Source organism: Myotis daubentonii, chromosome 14 (genome assembly GCF_963259705.1).
Source record: "Myotis daubentonii chromosome 14, mMyoDau2.1, whole genome shotgun sequence".
NCBI classification, from domain to species: Eukaryota; Metazoa; Chordata; class Mammalia; order Chiroptera; family Vespertilionidae; genus Myotis; species Myotis daubentonii.
In genome coordinates, this window is record NC_081853.1 from 52,883,924 (window position 1) to 52,908,200 (window position 24,277).

Here is a 24,277-nt window from a genome sequence, read left to right on the forward strand (position 1 = left end):
ATTCTTGATACAGCTCAACTGGCAGAGGCGGAAATCTCTAGTGTCCTAGAGAGTAGGCAACTACCTGTGATCATTCAGTGTACCTTGAGGATCATCATGTTTTATAGAAAAAAAATGGGGAGACAAAGAGTATTGACTGAGTGAAGGTTGGCTAAGACAGCATCTGTCTACTACAGCCCTACTTCTTAGAATTCATTACCACTACTGCTTTCTCTATATCTGGATCTTAACTGAGAATTCCAAGTCATTAAAAGGGCTTCAGAGCCCAGAGAAGAAATTGTATACAGTGTTAAGATAGCACCCCCAAAAAATTAAAAAACACGAACATTTTAGATCAACCTAATTTATGAATGTTAATGTAAAACTCTTAAGTAAAGGATTCGCTAATAGAATCCAGGAGTGCATTTAAAAGAACAACACATCATAACAAAATAGTATTCACCTCAGAAACACAGGGAATTCAGAAATCAAGCTATTAATATAACATCACATAAGAATAAGCCAAAGGAAGTCAGCCATACGAGTCTCTGAATAGATGCTAAAAAATGCATTTGACAAAATCCATTACCCTTTTTAATTTCAAAATCCATTCTGGAAAAAGAAGTGCCTGTTTTCTTACTGATAAATATGTGTGCGTGCTTACCCACGCTCACCCCCTCTCTCCTCAAGCCAAAAGACAGCGTCGCACTGTGTGGGTATTCAAGTCAAGATGTTCACAATCACCACTGCTGTTTAACATGAAGTAAAAAGAAATAAATGTATCTAAAAATGTAAAAAGAGAAGGCAAAATCCTCGTTATTTCAGATGATGTCATTGTGAAACCGGAGGGTGGGACCCCTAAAAACCAATTATAATCATTCAAAGTAGGTATATGGCTACCATGTTAAGATACAAAAAACCAAAGCTTTCTTACACAGAAACAGTTAAAAATATCATAGAAAAGAACATCCCATCTGTAACAGCAAAAAGGATAAGACACCTCAAAATAACTTTACAGGAAATCCATAGACTCCATATGGGAAAAATAAAAATGTTGTAAAGAGCTCGGTTCTCTAAATCAATCTGTAACTTTATTTTGATCCCAATATAATTTTCAACAGGATGTTCCTTAAAGTTATATGAGCTAAATGTAGAATTTCACATGGAAAAATAATGCAAGAAAAACTATGAAACCTCAGGGGGAAAATAGAAGAAAATTAAAGACCATTCTTATCCTAGTTATTAAACATGCAATAAGTATAACAGTTTCATACAGGCACTGAATAGGTAGCTATGTGGAACAAACTGAGAGCCAAGATATAAGCCACATAGAGAGGGTTGAGATAGATGAATTCAGTTTGTGAATCCTATGGCATTTCAACTCTGTGGAGAAAGGTTCAATAATGGTATTTGATTTAACTAACTGGCCAACTTGGAAGAGGGTGGAGGGCTGTATCCTTAAGTTGTTTCTTACATCAAAATAAATTCTAGAATTCTAGATCAATCAAATATTTAAATATTAGAACTGAACCTTGTGAGAAGTAGATAAAAACATAAGAAAATATAATCTCAGAGAAATTGAGCCCCAAACCCAGAAATTCTAGCATAGAATACATCTTAGTTTGACGACATTAAAGATTAGAAGTTTTTGCCGAAACCGGTTTGGCTCAGTGGATAGAGCGTCGGCCTGTGGACTGAAAGGTCCCAGGTTCGATTCCGGTCAAGGGCATGTACCTGGGTTGCGGGCACATCCCCAGTGGGAGATGTGCAGGAGGCAGCTGATCGATGTTTCTCTCTCATCGATGTTTCTAACTCTCTATCTCTCTCTCCCTTCCTCTCTGTAAAAAATCAATAAAACATATATTTTTAAAAAAAAGATTAGAAGTTTTTGTATGACGAGAATTACTGTAGACAGTTAACTATCAAGAAATAACACACTGGGAAAAATATCTCTAACATAAATTCAAAGGGCTAATGTTCTCAAGTTATAAAAGTAATATAAAACAAAAATGATACTGAAATAGACAAAAAGGTATATGAACAGGCAGCTTACAGAAAAAGAAAGAGCTATGACTCATGGCCAAAGATAATATCAGTTATAATTGAAACAATGCAAATCAAAATGGCAAGTAATGTTTTACCTATCAAATTAGCAAAATGGGACATCTGTAATACTTTTAACAATAAAGATAATTTTTTTAAAACTTAGCAAAACATATTAAAGTTTTGTTGTTATATATATACTAGAAGCCCGTTGCATGAAGATTCGCGCAATAGGCCTTCCTTCCCCTGGCTGCTGGCACCAGTTTTCCTCCGGCACCCGGGACCCAGGCCTTTGGTCTGGCCACAGCAGCCGCAGCAGCGAGGCTTGGCTTCTCCGCTCTCTGTATTAGAGAAGCCAAGCCTCTTCAGTCTTCAGTCTTCTTCAGTCTTCAGTCGTCTTCAGTCTTGGCTCCGCACCTGCATATGCAAATTAACCGCCATCTTTGTTGGGTTAATTTGCATTCTCATCCTGATTGGCTGGTGGGCGTAGCAGAATGACACCAATTTGCATGTTTCTCTTTTATTAGTGTGTGTGTGTGTGTGTGTGTGTGTGTGTATTTTATTGATTTCAGAGAGGAAGGAAGTGGAAGAGATAGAAAGGTCAATGATGAGAGAGAATCATTGATTGACTGCTTCATGCATGCCCACACTGGGGATTGAGCCTGCAACCAGGACATGTGCCCTGACCGGGAATCAAACCATGACCTCCTGGTTCATAGGTCAACACTCAACCACTGAGCCACACTGGCTGAGCAAAACATATTAAAGTTTAACAATATCCAGGCCTGGTGTGTATATGGGAAACAAGCATTCTATTGCACAATTAGTGGAAATATAATCCAGTACAAACTTTTAGAGGGCAGTTTACACATACTTTCTGACTCAAAAATATGCACTCACACAGTTTACCCAAAAAATGCCAAAGTACAGATATGGAGATGGTATCTCATCAGCTAACCCAGCGAAGTAATACAGCAGCCACCATGAGGGTGACTGTATTAATATTGATGGTCCCTTTCCCATGGCATGTCACAGTTCACCATGTAGTTGTATGACTTTCTCATTTCAATTAGAGGGTAGAACAAAACCATGAGCCTTTTGTATAGTGATTTTCGTACCACATTTTCAAGTGCATTTTCGAAATTTAAATGGTATGTATCCCAAAACACTGCTGAACTCAGACCTTCCTCTTCCTCTCGAAGTTTGTATAGGGACAAGCCTCCCAGAGGCACCTCGCTGCTGGTGGGCAAGTGCTCACTGGGCTTCTCGCCCCTCCTTGCCCCTCAAACCTCCCTGATTTGCATCTGTGACATTGCTTCTTATGCCTCAGCAGGCAGGCTGTTCTGCCAAGAATTGGCTGTGCTCTAGAGAAAGGAGCCTGTTCTAAGAGATACTACAGGCCTTCGGTTCTGCTGAAGGAGATGGAGGGGGTGGTGCTAGGACATCCACCTGTCTGAACAGGAGGTGGAGTTCCTTGGGAAAGTCCTTGCTCAGAGACCTCAGACCCCTCCTTCTCCCTCCATCACCTCTTGGTTCTTCAGTTTTACTTCATTTCCACGGCACTTGGAACTCTTGAAGCCCCAGGATGAGGACAAACAATGTGAAAGGGCCTGAGGAGATCTTCTAATTTCGTGGTGAAAACCCAAGAAGAGGAGGTAGACATTGTCAGGAGACCTTGCTCCATGGATATTTGTCAGCAGAGATAAAGGGATTTAAAATGTTGTATGTAGAATTCAGTTATATATAAGATTACATAACGTATCACTTAAGCCTTCTGGGACACTTTTGAGTGTAAAAGGGAATGCTCTTAATTACACTGGGACCGACAGATATGAATGAGAACTGTTCTGAGCAAATTACACTACATGGTGCCCGCCCCTCCCCTTCATTCACAGAAAGCCTTTCTTGGTGTGTATTGAACTTTTCAGCGCCCAGTGGTCCTGTAACCCTAAACGTGGGGAGCCTCACACAATTGTACTGAGTCAGGGAAATTCAACTTCATCAGGAGACAGTTGCCACAAAACCCACCTCAAGAGCCCTTTTGGTAGCTCACACCTCTGTCAGAGACAGCCCAGACCCTAACCTTAAAGCACTTAGCTTTCAGATCACATACTTGTGCTAAAACAGGATTCATTCTGGTTGTATGGAAGATGGAGCAACGGGTGCCCAGGTCCCATGCATCTGTGAGGCACACTCTCCTTCTGTAGGATTCTAGAACCTTGCATCCCAAGAGCCTTTGCAAACCAATATGTTCTGCGGGACATGGGCAGGACGTGGGCGAAACTGAACGATGAATTCCTCCTAGTTAGGCTTTTCTTTCTTTATACTTATTAAATGTAGTTTTTTTTACCTGGTAATTCTAATATCTGAGGTGTTAGCTGGTCTGGTTCTTCTAGCTGTTGTTTCTCCTGACTCTTAGTCAAGATTATCCACATTTAGCAGATAAGCTCAGTCTTAGTTTTGTTTTTATTATCAACAGAGGTAATGAGAATTCAGGCTGGAACTCCCAAGAAAGGCTTGTGGTTATGACTTGAGGCGATAAATTTTCAGAGGAGATTTTTAATGCACCATTTTCAAATCATGTTTATGCCACTCATCACCAAATGTTTTTTGCTGCCCCATTCTGCATGATGGGTTTGTTTCTAGGTGATTCTTACATTAGAAGTATAACCGGATGGGGTCCAAGCCTTATATGAAGGGTCTCTTTTTAGATTTCTCCACACTGGTGGGAGCCCTACGTTTATTTCTTGCGCCTTGTCCCCACCAAGCTGTCAAAAGAGAAGCTTCAGGCTGTCTGGATTCATCTGAAACCTCCTGGCCATAAAACACCTCCATGTTGGCTTGCGTCCTTGAATTCTCATTTTTGCAGAGTTTTTAGCTTTGAAGATGCCTCATGGTCTCTAGTTGTTTTCAGGGGGTTGTAATTTAGGGTATGAGATCCACCATGCTGCTAGAAACGGAAGTCAGCCTATAAAATGTTTGGTTATGATGAGCCTAAAAGTCAGCAGTACTCTATTGGATGGCTCTCGCAGATCCAGCCCAGCTTCTCGGAGCCTCCCTTCTCCGTCTGAGAAACCTGCATTTAACCCCTCCCAGCAGCTCTGAGCTCTCTCAGAACGTCAGACACCTGTCTCCTGTGTGTGGTTTTCATGAATGGCTCAGTCCATTTATATTTAATTACCCCAGAGGGATAACGTCAAGCTTATTTATATCCTGGGCCAGAAATCAGCAATTCATCTCTTTAGCATTTAGCGCTCTGCGTGCTTTTCCTGCGACCCTCCGGCTTCATGGGGCTGGGGAACACTGTAATTCTCATTAGAGCGTAGCACCGGCTTATTTCAAGTATAAATCTTACTGCAACCACAGTGGCTGAGGAAACACAAAAACAATGAATTTTCACCCTGCATATTATCACCTGGCTCTTCTCCGTGTGGCCACCTCATCAGAAAGGCAATGACATAAACATAGGTAATCGATGCATTCTTCATTTTGACTCTCAGTAAATCAGCTGGGTTTCTTCAAGCAGATACATCTGGGGAATTGGTTCCATAACTCATTCTATAATAAAACACTTAAGTTTAAAATCAACATGTCTGCCCATGAAATAGTCCAGAAGAATACTGGATCATGTTGAGTGAGTAACCCAATTTACAGAAACTGAGCATTACCTGACATTGAATAGACCTTGGAGTTTTGCCATGATGAGAAAACAAAACCTCTCGATAGCTTATTTGGGAGGTGACAGGGATGTAGTCATTCACTCAGCACCTGTTTAATGAGTGGCCACTATGTCAGGGCACTGAGGTCCAGCATTAGGGATTCAGAAACCCAGACACAGAATCTGTGTTCATGGAGCTCACAGCCTAGAAAGGGAGTAAATAAATCTCTGTGCGATTCTCTTTGGGGTAAGTACTGAAAAGGAAAGATACAGTGCTGGGAGCAGGTCCTCATTTAGACCGTGGGGACCAGGAAAAGTGACGTTTCAGTTCCCCTTAGGTGGAGGGAGCTGGTCAGACGAAGGCAGATGATTGCACAGTGTGGGAGGCAGGAAGAGGAGACCCACATTCCAGGGAAGGCCCGATGTGCCCAGGATGGCTTGCTGCTTCATTTCTCTTTTTCATTTTTCTCTCGTCTTCATTTCAGTTTCCATCCTCAATAATAAAATATTGTAGTGGTGCTAACAGCAAGTGGATGAAGGGTATTGAATTATCAGAAGAGTTCCTGCATTTGCGGCTCCTTAGAAGCAGACCTCAGTGAGACCTCAGGGGTCTGCAGCAGGGAGAGGTACCACCTCCTGCAGGGACCCTCACAAAGAGCCACCCCCAGCAGGCCTACTTTAGAGACACAGGTTCTAGAGAACCATCGGCCAGAGTCTGCTCTTTTCCTCTCATCTCTTCCTGCTTCTTTCTCCTGGTTATGACTCCACTTGGCTCCTTGGAAGTGCCCATGCCCTAACTCTCTGGGTTACCACCGTGACAATTCTAGCTGTGACTTTGCTTCTCCGTGAGTTACATACTCAAGTTCAGCAGCTAAGCATCCTTCCTCCTGCCAGCACAGGGCCCAAGCCTAAACATTGGCCATTCCAGGCCCGGTGGGCAATACTCAGACAATCTTAGCAAACCTGCTCCTTTTGCAGGTCCCAGTGTATCACACCTCTAAGTGTCTTATCTAAAAGAAAATCAACCATATTTAATCTGTGAATCAAATTATTCCTAGTCGGCCTGCGGACTGAAGGGTCCCGGGTTCGATTCCGGTTGGAGGCGTGTGCCTGGGTTGTGGGCATATCCCCAGTGGGAGATGTGCAGGAGGCAGCTGATGGATGTTTCTCTCTCATCGATGTTTCTGACTCTATCTCTCTCCCTTCCTCTCTGTAAAAAATCAATAAAAAAAATATATTTAAAAAAAATTATTCCTGCTTACCTCTGGGAGGAAGAATGGTCCCATTGATGGAGTTGGAAGGCAGTAGTAAAGTGCCATAGGCAGGACAGATGAAGGTGATGGATTTGGTTTTCACATGTTGGGCTTTGAAGTGGCATGTCAGATGGGTAGCTGGCCAGAGCTCAGAGCTCAGAAGTGCCTGGATGGTAGCGAGGGCTAGAAGGAAGGAGCACACCAAAAACGAATTGTAAAGTGAGGGGAGAAGAGGGCCTGGGATGAGCCTGGTGTTAAAAATTCAAGTTTCTGTCCAGCCAGTGTGTCTCAATGGTTGAGTGTCGACCTCTGAACCAGGAGGTCACAGTTTAATTCCCAATCAGGGTATATGCCCAGGGCTGCGGGCTCGATCCCCAGTAGGGTGCATGCAGGAGGCAGCCAATCAATGATTCCCTCTCATCATTGATGTTTTTATTTCTCTCTCCCTCTCCCTTCCTCTCTAAAATATATATTAAAAATTCAAGTTTTCTCAAAAGAGCCCACAGAACATCAGGCTAAGAAATGAAAAGAAGGGTTTGTTACCCCAGCATTAAGAGGAGGCTAGCGAATAGACAATACCCATTTCACTTTATAAAAACCTTAAAAAATGTAAATCCACAGAAAGGTCCTAGACAAATAAAGCCTCATTTGGACAAGACAGCACTCGGCACGAAGACAGTTCAGTTCAGCCGGAACAAATGCAGAAGATGATGCTGTATTTATTCTGAGGACCATAAACATCTCTTAAAGTCAAAATTCAAAGCTGCTGCAGAATGCTTTTCAGTGTCTTGGATTCTCATGTGGGAGCGGGAGCAAATGGCCTGAAGAAGGCAACTTTAATTCAGCATCGACTGTTGGGAGGACCAACACATTTGCCAGGGAAGTGGGCTGCTTGGCCTGGGCTGGGTGAGCCCCGTTGCCTGCAGGGTCCCTAGGAATCCTGCCCGAGGTGTGAATTGCTCTCAGAATCCTCATAAAGGCCCTAGAATAGTACACTGTCTGTCATTCAAAGGCGGCATTAGCAGGGGAGTATTTGGGAATTCGTTGATAAGGAAAGAATAGAAGAGGCTTGTAGTTTAGAACAGTAGGAGTGAGGATGTGAGATAATTAAGAAAAGGGGATTTAATTTATTCTGAAGAATCGTGCCAGGGACTCCATTCAAGCAGCTTGCTTGGAATGAAACCACACACGAAGACATCTGCCTCTTCCAAAGTTGTGTGTCTCTCCAGGGATTTGTGCAAGCTGAGAAGTGCGAGTCTCACTCAAAATGAGATCTCTCAAGAGACTCGTAGAAGTGGCCTTGTAGACTTGGAAAGTGTAACAAATTTCAAATAAGCTAAGTAACTCTAAAAAGCCTTGGTGGCAGCTGTGCCTCTCAGATACAGTCATAAAGCACTAAATGTTTTCATTGCTTCTAATCAATTTAGCTTCTATCTCTAACTTTGGGGAAGATAATAGACCATTCAGTAGGTAGGCTATGTCTTGGACATTATGTATTAGCCAAAAGAGATGATTTTCTTCCTCAACTTTTAGAAATTTCCTGTGTATTAGATTGTGTTCTTTGTGCTTAAAAATTCCCTTTAGGGAACGAAAATGTGTTTTATATTCTCATATAAATAATGTTTGTGTGTTTTATTTCTTTAGCATTTATGTCAGCTTGTGAAAGAGAAAGGGGAAGGCATCACTTAAGCTCGGATTTGGAAGCGGGAGGGAGCTGGGCAGAGGAGCAGTAAAGCAGGTTGCAGGGCCGGTGGTGAGAGAATGTCTTTTTTCAATGTCAACAGAAAGGGGTGTGGCTGGGGAAACTGTCCTTCGGGAATGAAAGGGAAATGAAGAGCAGTGCTCACAGGGAGGGCGATGTGTGAGCGTGAGAGCCTGTGGTCCCCCCAGTAGGACCAGAAGAAAGAGGACCGGCCAGGGAGTATGGAACAAATGTAGCCACCAGCATCTTTTTAAAAAAATCTTTATTGTTGAAAGTATTACATACGTCCCCCTTTCTTCCCCATTGATCCGTTCTAGCCTCTCCCGCCCCTCCCCCCCCACTCCAGGCCTTTACCACCCTGGCCATCAGCATCTTCGTCCTTGACCCCAAAACACTTTAGGTCCCGTGGTCGGCAAACTGTGGCTCACGAGCCACATGTGGCTCTTTGGCTCCTTGAGTGTGGCTCTTCCTAAGCCTTAGGAGGACCCTAATTAAGTTAATAACAGTGTACCTACCTATATAGTTTAAGTTTAAAAAATTTGGCTCCCAAAAGGAATTTCAGTCGTTGTACTGTTGATATCTGGCTCTGTTGACGAATGAGTTTGCCGACCACTGCTCCAGGTCATTAAGAAGAATGCAGCTGTGGCTTATTTGTTAGCAGATGTTTTTCGCTTGCATTGTTTTGTTCTAATCCCTCAGCCACTCATGAGAGATCTGGAACCAATATTCCCACTTTGTAGCTGATGAAATTGATGCTTGCAGAGGTTGTTAGCACATCATCCTTTACATTTATAGCCCTCAGAAGCCATCTTTGAGCTTCGCGGCTTCCATGCCGGGTCTTAAGATTCCGAGGTGCTCCCTCGGGGTGGGGAACAGGGTGTATTCACACAGAAGGAAAATGTTGATCCTAGATGTAGTTGGAGTGTGCCAGAACGCTGGAGGACTTGTCTGTGGCTCAAAAAATAATATGTCGTAACTCCAACAAGAGTCCCCTCCCCCCCCCAAAAAAAATTAATAACTGACAAGAGCCAAAAACATACCGCAAAACCCCAAACCAAAAGAGGACATGAGGCTTAACAGAAATTTTTTTCCCCCTAGGCTCTCAGGAATGAAATCATTATCATAAAGCCTTTATACATTAAGTTCTGAGGCAAATGCCTCTTTGCTGGATGTTTCCGGGCAGTAAGCAGTTTGTTACGTAGAATTGTATTTGCTTCCCTAAAACCGCACTCGGTCGTTTTCTATTTTCTTCTCTAAAATTATGTACAGGATTTTTCAGGCCAAGGTGTATGTGGATGTGTGAGAGCCTGTGAATCTATTTCGCTGGGACAAGGTCAAGGAAAGTCACTTCCTGTGCTGTGTGCATCTCTAATAATAACATAAAAGCCCGTCTCTCCATCCTTGTATTTCTGACCTTGGGACAATCTCTCCCCGGAGCTTATCGACAGGTACCTTGTATGGTGCTACTGGATGCTGAAAAGCACTCCACGGACACTGGTCGCATTCAAAATTCCATCAAGAAAAGTCAACATCCCCGGTTTTGTTTCTAGTCAGACTTTTTTCTTGCTTGGTAAGCTGTGATACCTTGTACAAAACCCCTGACCGTTCTGGACTCCCCTAGGGGGCTGACAGTGCTGGGGGACGCCTGTCACATGTCCTCAGAGTGCCCGGGGCTGGCCGGTGAGGAGCTGGGCCGATGCTCTGTGCTGAAAGCTGCCAGTGTTGGGAAGAGTCAGCGGTTCTCAACCTGTGGGTCGTGACCCCTTTGGGGGTCAAATGACCCTTTCACAGGGGTCGCCTAAGACCATTGGAAAACACATATATAATTACATATTGTTTTTTGTGATTAATCACTATGATTTAATTATGTTCAATTTGTAACAATGAAAATACATCCTGCATATCAGATATTTACATGATGATTCATAACAATAGCAAAATTATAGTTAGGAAGTAGCAACGAAAATAATGTTATGGTTGGGGGTTACCACAACATGAGGAACTGTATTAAAGGGTCGCGGCATTAGGAAGGTTGAGAACCACTGCACTATGTGAAGGGCGGTGGCTGTGTTCAGGTGGCCCGTGCACTGGGACTCAGAGGGCAGTGTAACCCCCATGACAGCTGGGGAAAGAGGAAGGGGAGGGACAGCAGAGGAGTGTGCCCTCTGCTGTGCCACGCGCCCGCTGGGGTGAGGCTGAAGTCTGTGGAGAGAGCCCTCGCTCCTTGCTGACCAGCCAGACTTCCTCCCGACGCCATTTCTGCTGGAGGATGGTTTCTGGTCTCCAAGTCAACTCTCGGTATTGCAGGATAGGGTTTCCCTTTGAGGAAAGGAAAACCCACCTCCGCTGGCCAGCTTCGTTCGTTTTTCACTCGCTGCCTATCAAACCGGCTGCCTCCTGCACTTCTCTGCCCGGCGCCATTTCAGCAATAAACGGCCACACGGGACACCTTCAGGCACATGCCTCTGTGCCTTTCTGTCCTCGGAAATGGTGCCCCACGTCCCTTTGCGGGGAGTGTCCCTGGCCGGATCTCTGTGGAGGGCACACAGCACTGAGTTGTATTCTAGTGTGATGGGCTGTGGAGCTAAGTAGACGCCACGGAAAGGCTCTGTCCTCAGACACTCCCGTGGAGCGGAGCTGGGTGTTCCGTCCTGGTTTCTCAGGGCTGGGCCTCAGGAAGGCCGCGTGGGTGCGGTGCGCATCCGAGAGCTGATCCGGCCAGAGGTCCCTGGGTGTTCGCCTCTCCTCCGCCGCCCCGCAGCCCTCATCCAGGTCTTGGTGAGGCCTTCTGGCCGGGTCTCCTGGGCATCGTCCCAGCTGAAGGGGGGTCAGCCCCTAACGGAGAGGCTGGGGTGGTGGAGGGTCCGGCAGGTAGGGTGTTTCCTGATCCACATGTGTCATTCTTCTGGCGCCAGACGCTTTATTTTTAATTAAAGAGTATGGTATTTCTCTGCAACAGTAGTTTTCATGGCCATGTGACAAATCAAAGACAACAAGACCTTTCCATGTTTTCTTTTCCCGTTTAAAATTTATGTTTCAATAACAGTTTACATTCAGTGTTATTTTGTATTAGTACCAGGTGTACAGCATAGTGGTTAGTACCTACCTGGCACCATACATAGTCATTACAACATTATTGACTATACGTTACATCCCCATGGCTATTCTGTAAAGGCCTCTCCGTGTTTGATTTAAATCACTAGGCACACATACGAGCAGACAGTTGCTAAATACATTCTTAGTGAGCTTGTATTTTATCCGAAATAACAGGCGCGAGTGATTTAATGAGTATTAGCATCATGGCACGGGGCATTTTCCTTGTCACTTCCAATTCTCACATTTAATAGCACGCTTGACCTGCCAGTTAGACTGTAGGATTCGTGTCCAGGCTGCATCAAGGGCTGGGTGGAGTAGGGAGAACTCAAACAAGAAAAGGCATCTGTTTGGATTGCCTCCTCCTCTCCCCAGAACCCCCCAAGGACGGTGATCATTGCCCGGGGAAGCCTTCACCGCCCACTCTCACCCGGTGACGGTGCGCAGGATTGGAATTGCCTGGGAGGCGATGGCGTGCAGACGCACGTTAGGACGCCTTTCAGAAGCGGTGACTTGCTGGGCGGAGGCTCTGTAGGCCTGGAGGTGGACTCCGTTCTGGCTGAGCCTGTGCAGCGCGGGTTTGCCTTCCCTTCCCCGCCTGCTCCTTCCTGCTCGTTCGACGGACAAGGGCCACTGCGCCTGTGACAGCAAAGGGGGTGCTCCTGGGGCTGCAGGTCTCTTTTCCTCCAGGTTTTGAAACTGCCACTAACTCTCAATTCACATACCCTGAGGTCTTTGCAGCCCGTTCATCGTCACCATCTGAAAACCCCAAAGATGCCGCCCCCCCCCCCCGATTATTTGCACCCCTCCCAGGCGCTCTCTCCTTTCCCCTGATCACAGCCAGCTGTCAGGACAGGCTGTGGGAGGCACCCACCCCCCACCCTAAAGGATGGGCGTGTCTCCCCACATCGCCCTCCCAGGTGAATCTGATTTCCAAGGGAAGTTCTTGCTGACTTGAGGTATTCTGGAAGTATCTGGGGCTTTGCTCTGGGCTGCTTTGGGCTGTGCATGGGGCTGTCACGGGCTGTCTTATCACATGGAGCTCCAGTTGGTCACCCAGAACCCTGAGAAAGGAGGGGGAGGAGAACAGAAAGCCGTGGCCCCCTTCCTGAGGGCCAGGCAGGCTGTATAGGTTAGCGCACCCCGTCCTTGGAAGCCTGCAAGTAAGTGTTATCCCTGATTCACAGGGTAGGAGATGGGCTCAGGGAGGTTAGGAGCCTGCTTAACGTCACACAGCTGATGAGATACTGAGCCTGGATTTGGAATCGTCCATTTGACTCTGAAACCCCGAACCTTTCCACTGTCTCATTTTGCTTACCTGTGGGCATGAGGCTGCCGCCACTGGCCTCCAGAGGCAAGTCCATCTCAGGGGCTCCCACCAGGAAGTTTAGTTGGCTGAGGGGCTTCATGTTCCGGGAGGTCCAGGTCCCTTGGTACGTCACAGCTTTGTAGTAGGTGACCACTCCCCTCCAGGAAGCTGAGGCCCTCGCCTGCTCTCTCTGGCCCTTGGCCGGGCTCTAGAAGCAAGTCTGCCGTTGCCTGCTAGCAGCTCCTGCCCAGCACTGGAGGGGCAGGGCACCGGCCGCACGCAGCCGCCCCGTCTCAGCATTGCTCAGGCACAGAGGTGAGATGCACCCGGCTTTCCTTTTGCTTCTCTCCTATCGCTCTTCTCAACCTGGTCAAAACACCATTACACTTGGACGCAAAACCAGCAACAGCAATATGCATCGCTTCCGGGAAGACCTCATGGCCCCAGAGCTGTACCCAGATCCCAGCACCCTCCCTCCCTGAGCCGAGAGGGTGAGTCAGCTTCTAGCTGCTGCCTACACAGGTGGTGCTGCTCTGAGAAAACCCAGCTAACGTGGGCCCCATGGTCCCGAGGGAGGACCCCTCCATCCAGCGCAGAGCCAACCTTCCGACACCCAGAGCGAAATCGGGCCCTGAAGAGTGGGGCAGGACCCTGGGGCGCCTCCTGAGCCTCCGCTTTCACACTCGGAGAACCAGCTGTGCTTCGGAGGCAGTCGGAGGAGAGAAGTCCCCAGAGCCCTGCCTGAGCTGCTCTAGGAGCTGGAAGCTTTCTGAGGAATGTGTAGGAGTGTGCACACAGCCCCTGGTCACGGCTGACACACGCCACACACTCACAGGCAGACATGGAGTCACGCAGACACACACCCCACCAATACCCTCTCTGCCTCCCTCCCTCCCTTCCTTCTCTGGCTCTTCCTGCCCGCCTGCTGTCCCCGCGCCCCATCTCCTTTTCTCTGACACACAATATGCTCTCATGCAACATCTATGTCACACATTCCACAGTCCCTCTTCCTCCTCCTCCTCCTCCTCCCGTCCTCCCCTCCCAGTTCTCCTCTTCTCCTTCCCTTCCCTCTCCTGCCTCTCTCCTCATCCGACCTGCTCTGGAACCTGTATACATGATAGGCATAGTGTTGGTCTCTTTCTCATTCTCTCACATACACACCCTCCCCCTTTCCTCTCAGATACATTTAGGCTGTACAGCATAACACCTCACCCCTCTGTCCCTCCTCCCCAGCCCCCAACACACACACCAACCCCAAGCCCTCAGACCATACCAGTGACCTCTAACCCTTCAAAGGTTGGCCCCCCCGGTTTTGTTTTCTCAGGCTGCAGCACACGTGGATATACCCCAAATGGCAGTCAAATCCTGAGCTTGCCCTGGATGGATCGCTCAGTCAGTTGGAGCATCGTCCCATACACCAGAAAGGTTGCAGCCTCATTCCCCAGTCTGGGCACGTGCAGGAGGCAACCGATCGATGTTTCTCTCTCACATCGATGATGTTTCTCTCTCTCTCTCTCTATCAATCTCTATCTCTATCTACCTTATCTATCTCTCTTCCTTCTTTTCTCTATAAAATTAATAGAAACATATCCTTGGATGAGGATTTAATATTTTTAAAATTTATGTTCCAACTTAAACTATAATTCCAACTGCATGGGGTTGTGGCGTGCCCGAGATAAGAAAACTAGGCTCAGCAAGGGAAGTGACCTGAGTGTGGTCACATAGCCGCTAGGTGACAGAGGTGGGCTGGAACCCAGCTCTGTGAACCTAGGCTGGGATTGTTTGCACTTTTCTCTTCTGACTGAAGGTGCCTCTCCTTTGCCCTAATCCTCACTGCAATAGGAGATGAAGTCAAGTTTAGCACATGACAAAGGTGGCATGAGAATCCTGTGGGGAGATCTCTGCAAATGATCTCCAGCCCCTAATTTCAACTCTCCTCCAACAAAACCCTCCTCTCAGTGACCAAAGAAATCGAAGATTGTTTTCAAGGGGTCTGTGATGACAGCGTGGCCATTCAGGCCAGAACTCCTGTGTGATTTCAGGCCAGAGCTGCATACAGGAGTGTCTGGACCAGCCCTAGGTGAGCCGCTGTGAGAGCAGCCGGGAATATGGGACTCATCCCAGCAGATCTGCCCAGAGCCCCCCATGTTGGAGCAGCAGGCTGAGAGCACAGGCAAGGATGGAGCACTGGGCAAAGGCATCCGCATCTTTGAAATGAGGAAAATGTTCTTTGCGAGGCACAATGACAACTGTAAGGAAAATCTGGGCGCTTTCAGTACAGCAGCTGTGCTGCTTGGCAAAGCCCCTGGTTTAATGTTTGGGTGAAGCAACACGCTCCGCCCATCGTCCTAACTCCTTGCTATCTGCATCCATGTGCCGGGGGATCAGCAGCCCTGCCAGCACCCGCAGAAAAGGCTCAGCTGTTGCCATGGAAGCTTTCAATGTCTTCAGAGGCTGGGCCTTGAATCTCCGATCCCACGGCCAACCACAACTGAAAAGGCTTGTGGAAATGGGAAATTGCTTTTGTGTCTAACAGCTAACATTACCGAGAGCTTACTCTCTGCCAAATCACTGTTCTAAGCACTCGGTTGCCCTCATAGCAACTCCATAAGGCAGCAGTAGTAGCAGTAGTAGTCGTCGTGTACCCATTTGACAGATGCTGCAACTAAGGAAAGGGAGGTCAAGGAACTTGCCCGAGGTCTCACGGGCAGGAAGTGGTCAGGGTTTGCTCAGGGTAGGCTGGCTCTCTAGTTGACACGCTTACCCTCTGCAGGGGGTGCTCTCAGGAATTCGGAAATCTGAAGACTTTCCAAAGGATAGACCCTGAGGTTCTTACTGGAATCCTGGGCAGTGGTTTCAGTTTGGGTGAGAACAGCCAAAAGGCCCCTCTACAAGCAAGTTATTCAAGGCTTTTCTCGAGAGATATTTTTGGCTGTAGACAGATGTACCAGATCTTGCTATTCAAAGCCTTGGAGTCCACCCTGGTGGATGCTGCTAACAAAATAGAAAGCAGCCCACCACCACCTCCTCCACACTTGGTGTCTTTGGCCAGGCTCCCACTCCGGAGGTGGGAGTGAAGAAATGAGCACGATTTCCAGCCCTGAGGAATGTGTCCCCAGCCCGCCCCCCGAGCTCAGGCTTCCTGAGTCCCTCAGGAGGCAGCAAACAGCAGAGAGGCTTGGGATCGCCACAGAACCTACTGGAAGGTCCCTTCTGCTCCAATAGCGTGGACACTAGAAAGGGGATTTTGTGATCCTCCGTTGACAACAGGTACAAAGGGGTGGTGTGGACCTCGATGAAGATGAGCTCCATGACTTATGAGAACAGAAATGTTGCTGGAGGGATCCAGCTGGAAGAATATTAGAGAATTCCAGTGTTCTCCATTTGCTCTCATCTGTCCAGACCTGGAAACCTCCACTCGGGTTGATTACGGCACTTCCTGTGAGTCAGGCCCGCCAGCACCTTCACCGCCAATGACGAGTCTGGATAGATTGGCAGGTCGGATGACTCGCGTCGGGCCCCATCAGAGGTCACGCCACGATTTCAGTTTATTTGTCAAATCAACCGACAGCAGCAGCCTCTTTTTGGAGATTTACCTTTGACCAGAAGTACATAAAGTTCGCGTTCGATCTGCAGAATATAAATGTGTTCCTGTTGGGGTAAGAAGTGGCCATTACTGAGTTTTTGCATGAAAAGGAGTGGGGGAGGCCGGTGCCTTTTCAGAGTTTGTGGTTATGTCCTGAATAAGTCAACAGAACCCATTCCTAATGCAGTACATTCCAGCAAAGTGTGGACAGAATTTTGCACACGTGCACTTGTCTGGAAGAAAGGGACCCACCGGCTGAGGATGTGGTTAGTTGGCAGCGGGCAGGAAAGAACCGATTTCCTCCTCCCCTCCTGGATGCTCTTGGTGTATCTGAGGCCCTCTCTCAGCAAGCGCTATCTGTGTAGCAGTGGTGGGCTGGACACAGGAGCCCTGGGTCCCCAGTGGGTACCTGAGTCATGCACACGCACTCACACACGGGTGGGAGCTCATATGATGGCTTGCAGAATATTCTACCTGCCGCTTCATAATCAAGGGGAAAGCATTCTTCAAAGCCGTGACTAGATCCTGTAGAGAGAAGCTTCCGGCCCGTCCCTATCAAATGTTCTGCACTCTTGGTGCATGCATGTGTGTGCATGTGTGCGTGTGTGTGTGTGTGTGTGTGTGTGTGTGTGTGCAGAAATTTCGAATCAAGACCTTCTGTTTTATTTAGCCCCAGGATGAGATCTTACCTGAAAAATCAACCCAGCTCTTGGGCAGAGAGCAGACTGGCCCACCTGGCACTGGGGATGGCACTGGGCAGTTGGGCAGCTGTTGCTGTAGAACCTTCTGCGCTGGTGGCCTCCTGAGTTCTTCCTCCCTACATACAAGGCAGGGGGACTTGCAGCAGAACAGGAGGGACGTTGCAGGGGGCACATTTCAAGCAAGTGCCTGGGGTCACAAAGAAATGTTCTGTGATAATCTTCTTCATCATTTGTGTGGTCAAAGCAACACGTTACCCGTGCTTATTGCTAGTCATGCTCTGCAGAGGAGGTGGCGCTAATATTTGCGGTCTGAAATATACCAAGTATTATAAGGCGCCACATGCATGATGCTCTGTTTGATCCTTTCAACAAGGTGGCGGTGGGAATGATGCCTGTTGTACAGATGAGGCTGCTGAAGCTCCAAAAAGCAAAATAAACTGCCTGTGGTCACAGCCAGTGGGTGGTCACGTCCATACCTCACGCTGTAGCTACATTCGCACACACCAGAGTCAGTATGAACGGGGCAAAACGTGTGCACACACCCCTGTGCTCCCCAGGGAAGAGTGCCCACTCGCCCTGCCTGAGAGACCCCCGGGGTTCTCTCCCACTCCTTCCTCTGCCCCCCCCCACCTACCCCCCTGCTCTGGCTCTTGCTGCCATGGCAGGCATGTCTATGTTGAGAACGTTTAGCAAAGCAGACCCCATGGTCTGACTGATGAGAAAGTACATGATGAAACCACGTCCTGGGTGTTTCTATATCACAGGATCTTGAACCTGCAAAGCAAGAAAGTAAAAATAAAAAAATTACCCCGGCCAGCGTGGCTCCGTGGTTGAGCATCGAACTTTGAACCAGGAGGTCATGGTTCATTTCCCAGTCAGGGCACATGCCCAGGCTGCGGGCTCGATCCCCAGTGTAGGGCGTGCAGGAGGCAGCCGATCAATGATTCTCTCTCTCGTCATTGATATTTTTATTTCTCTCTCCCTCTCCCTTCCTCTCTGAAATCAATAAAAAGTATTTTTTTTAAAAAAATAGATAACAAGCAAAAATTCACATGACATTTCCCCCACAAAGTTCTATTCAATTGGGCAGCTTTAAATGAGTTTTGGTCCCTCTGCCTCCCGCCTCGCACGCGTTGATGGGTTTTTCTCAGCTTGGTTGTCTGCGGTTTCACAGCTCCCCGTCACCTCCCTCCTGAAGCCGGTAATAGAAACAGATGGTGGCAGTGTGCTGCCTGCGCCTTCGCTCGGGGTAGCTCTCTGCCGGGAGCCCTGCGTCTTCCTCAGAAGGATTCTTGGTTCATGCTCTGTCTTTGGGTTTTTCTGGCCAGGAGGACATGGAATGAAGATTTGGGGACCCCCATTATCTGTGCCCTGGCATTTAATTCAATCTCAAGACACCTGAACTAGATCTGGGTAGAAGAACTTGACAGAGAGAAACCCACTGCTTCCGGTAATTTTCGTAATTAAACCATATTGACTTGCCCTTTATTTCATAGCTCCTTCTTATTGATTGTGTACTCTAATCCTTTCCTGTAGGCTGCCTGGTTGTTGTCATTGATGTTTTCTACAGGACTGGGTCGTTGGGGTCCTATTTGGTGCCTACGTTTTCAGCGTTCTGCATATGAGTATCTGTGCAAACATTTAAGCGGTGACTTTAAAGGGACATTTTGTACTCCTGGTTTTATTTAAAAGATAGAAAACTGTATTTCTCCTCTCTCGATTGACTACATGGCAAACACAGGAAGAATGTATTCTGCTGCTGCTGCTAAAACAACCCTGATGGGGCGAGTGCTGCAGGTGTGGCTGTCTTCCCTGCAGACGTCTGAGTCTGCGGCTGGATCCTACTGTATTCCAGCCGGGAGTAGGAGAGTCCGGTCTGAATGGAAGGGTGCTGACCTATTCCAGGCTCATTCTACACTCGGGCTTTATGGGCAGCAACGGAGGGGACATGTGTGTTCTCGGGGATTTCATTGTTTAAGCCTGGATTTTCACGGAGCTCCTGCAGAATGCTCAGTGTCTACCACCCAGAAGGGACATTAAGGGACTTCTCAGGGTCCTTAAGCCAAGAGCTACATCCTTGGATCTGTATTTGATGTTATGGTCATCAAAGTCATAGATGTACCTACATAAAATATCAGCTAGTTCTCTTGATGTATGGTACAAAAAACAACAACAAATAAAACCACAGTAGTCCCTTTCCCCCCACCTCCACCCTAGTCCTGCTTGCTAAATGCAGTCATTTTCAACTTTAGCTTTCTTTTGGTATTTATCTTCATACTTCTAAATGGCTTGGTTTATCTCTTTATTCCTTAATATGAAAAGGTTTTATTCTGTTGTTCCTCCAAACTCCCAACACATACAAGTCATTACAAAGGGCGGGGATTGAGAAGGGAAGCAAGCATTCTGAAAGTCAGAGTATCATGGGAGCCACAGGAGAAACAGCATTTCGGAAACAGTGCAGGGGGCGAACACATCCATTATGGGCTGAAATGGCACCTGAGCGAAGATCGGTGGCGTGGCCCCTTGACTTCACAGGAAGGTTTGGGACCTTGGAGGGCAATGCCGGTGGACTGTACACAGGGGATTGTTTGAGGAGGGGATGGGAGTGAGGACATTAACACTGCTTGTGAGCTATAGAGACTCCAACAACCAGCTTGGGCCTTAATTGGAAGGGGAAACACCTCACTATAGACCAGCGATGGCGAACCGATGACACATGTGTCAGAGGTGACACGCGAACTCATTTTTTTGGTTGATTTTTCTTTGTTAAATGGCATTTAAATATATAAAATAAATATCAAAAATATAAGTCTTTGTTTTACTATGGTTGCAAATATCAAAAAATTTCTATATGTGACACGGCACCAGAGTTAAGTTAGGGTTTTTCAAAATGCTGACACGCCGAGCTCAAAAGGTTCACCATCACTGCTATAGATTCTATAGTATAGAGCAGTGGTTCTCAACCTGTGGGTCACAACCCCTTTGGCAGTCGAATGACCCTTTCACAGGGGTCATCCTGCATATCAGATATTTACATTACGATTCATAACAGTAGCAACATTACAGTTATGAAGTAGCAACAAAAATTAATTTAGGGTTGGGTCACTACATGAGGAACTGTATTTAAAGGGCCAGAAGGTTGAGAACCACTGGTATAGAGCATGATGTTAGCACTAATGAAACAGGTGACTAAACCAAAAGTGTAGGAATTGGGCACATTTCTTAATACGAGCGTGAAGATGTTATCAGAGCAGAACTGGCACATTGATGTGTCAGGACCTGAGAGGTGAGGCAGTATCGGATGCAGCCGTGTGGTGCTGGAAATTCGGTTGCAAAAAGCTGTGATCATTTGTATTCTGAGGACGAGGAAGATGAGATGCAGGGAGATAAACTGACATCTTCCAGGCCACACACTGAGTGATGAGGTGGGGAAAGAATCCATAAGTGTTGACTGTTCTTTGCCGTCTCCGTCATGCTAATCAGCCCCGGAAGATGCAAGCTGTCCCTTCTGGGCCAGCGTAGCTTGGAGTGCAAATTTCTGCAGCTGGAGCAAGAACTGCAGCTCTTGCAAATGAACTCTGTTGAATTCTCTTACTTCAAGTTGGTTCTGACAAGTAAAAGAAGGAAGTCCCGATCAGCTTTTTAAATAAGAAGGCAAAAGAAAAGCCATATTCAAATAACCTTTATTCCTGCCTCCAGACAGCTGAAGCTAAAAGAAATCATTTCATTCCCCCTCCCCGCTCCCCAACCCCTGGTTGACAACTGCCTGGCTGTGTATGCGTCAAACTCTCCGAACCGTACAAAGAGGAATGAATCAAGCTCGAGAGTGGAGCCAAGAGCCACGGAGACCGCCTAAGACAGTGATGGTGAACCTTTTGAGCTCAGCGTGTCAGCATTTTGAAAAACCCTAACTTAACTCTGGTGCCGTGTCACATCTAGAAATTTTTTGATCTTTGCAACCATAGTAAAACAAAGACTTATATTTTTGATATTTATTTTATATATTTAAATGCCATTTAACAAAGAAAAATCAACCAAAAAAATGAGTTCGTGCGTCACCTCTGACACGCGTGTCATAGGTTCGCCATCACTGGCCTAAGAGATGGGAAAGTTCAGGGAGGCCAGTGCCAGGGGCCTCAAGTCTGGAGAAGGCTCCTTGAGGGCCAGATGGGGACAGCAGGGTAGGTCCTGCCAAGGCCAGAATGGCTGCTGGGCCCAAGCCCTGTGAGTGACACCTGGGAAAATTCTAGAAGGAACAGAGGGTACCCTGACATCCACCATCAGGCCGCTTCAAAAATGGATTCTTCCATAGACCTTTCTTGGGCAATGGTGTTTCCATTGGTTTGTAGCCCTTACACTCCAGCCTCCTTCAAAGCTCTTCTCCCATCTCACCCCCATGGAGTCGCTAGGGCAGAAGTCTCGACAGCTGATCTGTGGAATCCAGGGACTCCCCCAACCTTGGCCACCCACCATTCAGCCACCTTATCGTGTAATTCTCATGTTCTCTCCTGTGATTCTGTGTTTCCCTCAGGCTCCTGCGAACCCAGTCCCTGGAATGGTTCTACAATAATGTGAAGAGCCGCTTCAAGCGCTTTGGCAGCGCCAAGGTCCTGAAAAACCTGTACAGGAAGCACCGGCTGGAGAGCGGAGCAGGCTTCGACATCCTGGGTATGCTGGCTGCCGCTTGCTCTGGGAGTCCTTGGGGGGTGGGGGTGGGGGTGGGGTAGAAGAAGGCCTTGCCTGGAGGCCCCGTGTGCTGAGGCACACTCCCCTGGACAGACGAGCTCCTTAAATACCCCCTCGAGTGAGGAGCCAAAACAGGACGTAAGTCAAAGCTTCTGTTAAGTTCTGAGTCTTTTGGTTCCAGCAGCCCCAGTGGGCTGGGTATATTAGGAGCTAGGAGGACCAAAGTATTGCTGCAAATTGTGGACATTCTAATTCTGGATCCTTAGAAAAAAAAGATTCTTAATCATCTTTCCCTAATGATGACAGCATCAGGAAGTCATCTTGGGTCGATTGTGTAGACTAGGTCCGCACTCGGGGAATATGGCCTCCACTTCCCTTTCCTCCTACTCCAAAACAGTCTCTATACCAGGGCCCGGATGTGAGGGGAAGGGAGCGTGAGAAAAATGTCAGCTTCCTCCAGAAAGCCTGGAGGATGACGCCTGTGTACAAACAGCCAATGTAGGTAAACCAGAATGAGGAAGTAGTATATATATATCCCATGTTCAAAGGCTGTTAAATCGCGTTGTTTACCCATATCTTCAGGAAAAAAATCACTTCTGTTGTGGTAAACAACCCGCTTCCCTATTTATAATGGTCTGGCCCTCTAGCAACTTTAGCATGAAATTATAGCTAATTTGCCTACAAACGTCAGGTGGTCATAATAATCTGGCCACTCAGTGTGTATGCTATAGTTCTAGTAGACCAGCCAGTACAAAGAAATTGTTGTCCGAATATAAAAAGCACCTCTCCCAAAGAAAGGCTGTTTTTTCCTGTCTAGAAGGAGGTTTTTCCCCAATCACTTTGCTGACGCGGGTGAATGCTTTTTATGCACAAGAAAGAGGTGAGGGCGAATCTCCTCCATCTCATTTAGAGCTTTTTCACCATCATTGTTTTGTATTCTCCAAAACAGGACGGAAGCATTAAACGTGGAGTCATTAGCGCCTTTTGTGGTAGTTGTTAGAATCTCTGTCTTTCTGCCTATGGCGAAGAGAGCAGTGCCCAAGGTTGCCACCTATTATTTTTATCTTCTCTTTGTAGGGTTTTCTAAAAATATGTTTCTAGAAGTGGAGGCAGAAAAGAGCAATTTAAAGTAAAGGTGGTCACAGTAGTTTTTCAACCCAAAAATATTCCTCAAGAAAGCTTCAGAATAGAATCGGCTCACTCGTTTGCACGCCGTCTTTCCTTTCCTCTCTTGCACATCCTCCGGCCTGCTTTAGGGACCCCTGTACGTGTCCCCAAATTCAAATCTCATCGGCGTTCTCTAGGGCTTAATGCAAATGGAAAGGAAACAAACCTGTGTAGAGACGCTCACAGCACAGAACACAATTCTGATCTCATTCCATTTCTCCCAGTGGCGCCACCGGTGGAGCAGGCTGACACGAATCCCAAGTGGGCCAGCTCAGGGCTTTGAAACCCTCCAGGGTCATTTTCAAAGGATGATCGTTTGCTGGGAATAACTGTCTGCCATGATTGGAACAGATGTAGGTCCCGGGCCCTCTGCGATTCACCATTTCTTTCACCTGGCGCTCAGTCACAGCACTTAGCACATTGCATCCGGTGATGGTTGACTAAGCTTCGCTCCTGCTGGGCCACGTGGAGACAACAGTTCCTTTGTCTCTGTGTTCTCAAAGAAGGCTCAATGCCCGGCATATATTATGATCTCCATATTGCACTAGCTAGTTCAGTCTTAAAGCATTTTGTAGGTACCAAGACACTTCATAGACATATTAGAATTGGTTGCTTTAATATGATTGGTATCTCCATTTTAATTACGATTTCCTCTTGATACACATGAAAACAAGCTGACGGGAGACACTTTATGAAATGGTACTCAAAAAGTAAAGCCATGATCACAAAACAATGAGATTTATTCTGCACGCCACCTAGAAAATTTAGTCCCACCTCAAGTGCTTACATGGCCCCCTGGTTATGTGAGATGAGTCGGGAGTCATTACCATTGTCTTCTAGCTACAACCCAACACCCTTGTGTGGTTGTCATCTGCCATCCTCAATCCTGACTACCCATTAGAATCACCTAGGGTGTTTTATAAAAAACAAGCCAGTGCCCAGATCATCTTCCAATGCTCAGTCAATTACTTCTGAATCTCTGGAGGGGACTCCGTACAGATATTGTTTAAAGCTCTCGGGGTAATCCTCAGGCACAGCCAATTTCTCTATAATTTGTTCAGGAGAATTCTGAATAAATGGTTCCATCTTCAATTCATCTA

General features: G+C 47.0%; 1 protein-coding gene across 4 annotated transcripts in view; it reads left to right on the plus strand.

The window, feature by feature from the left end:
• Positions 1-24,277, plus strand: part of MYRIP (myosin VIIA and Rab interacting protein) — a 163,296-nt gene that overhangs the window by 85,452 nt on the left and 53,567 nt on the right. For all 4 annotated transcript variants that reach the window (XM_059664462.1, XM_059664461.1, XM_059664465.1 and 1 more), the window contains one exon: positions 21,856-21,992. In XM_059664462.1, coding sequence (XP_059520445.1) covers positions 21,856-21,992 — 137 coding nt within the window. The remainder of the gene's footprint in view (positions 1-21,855; positions 21,993-24,277) is intronic.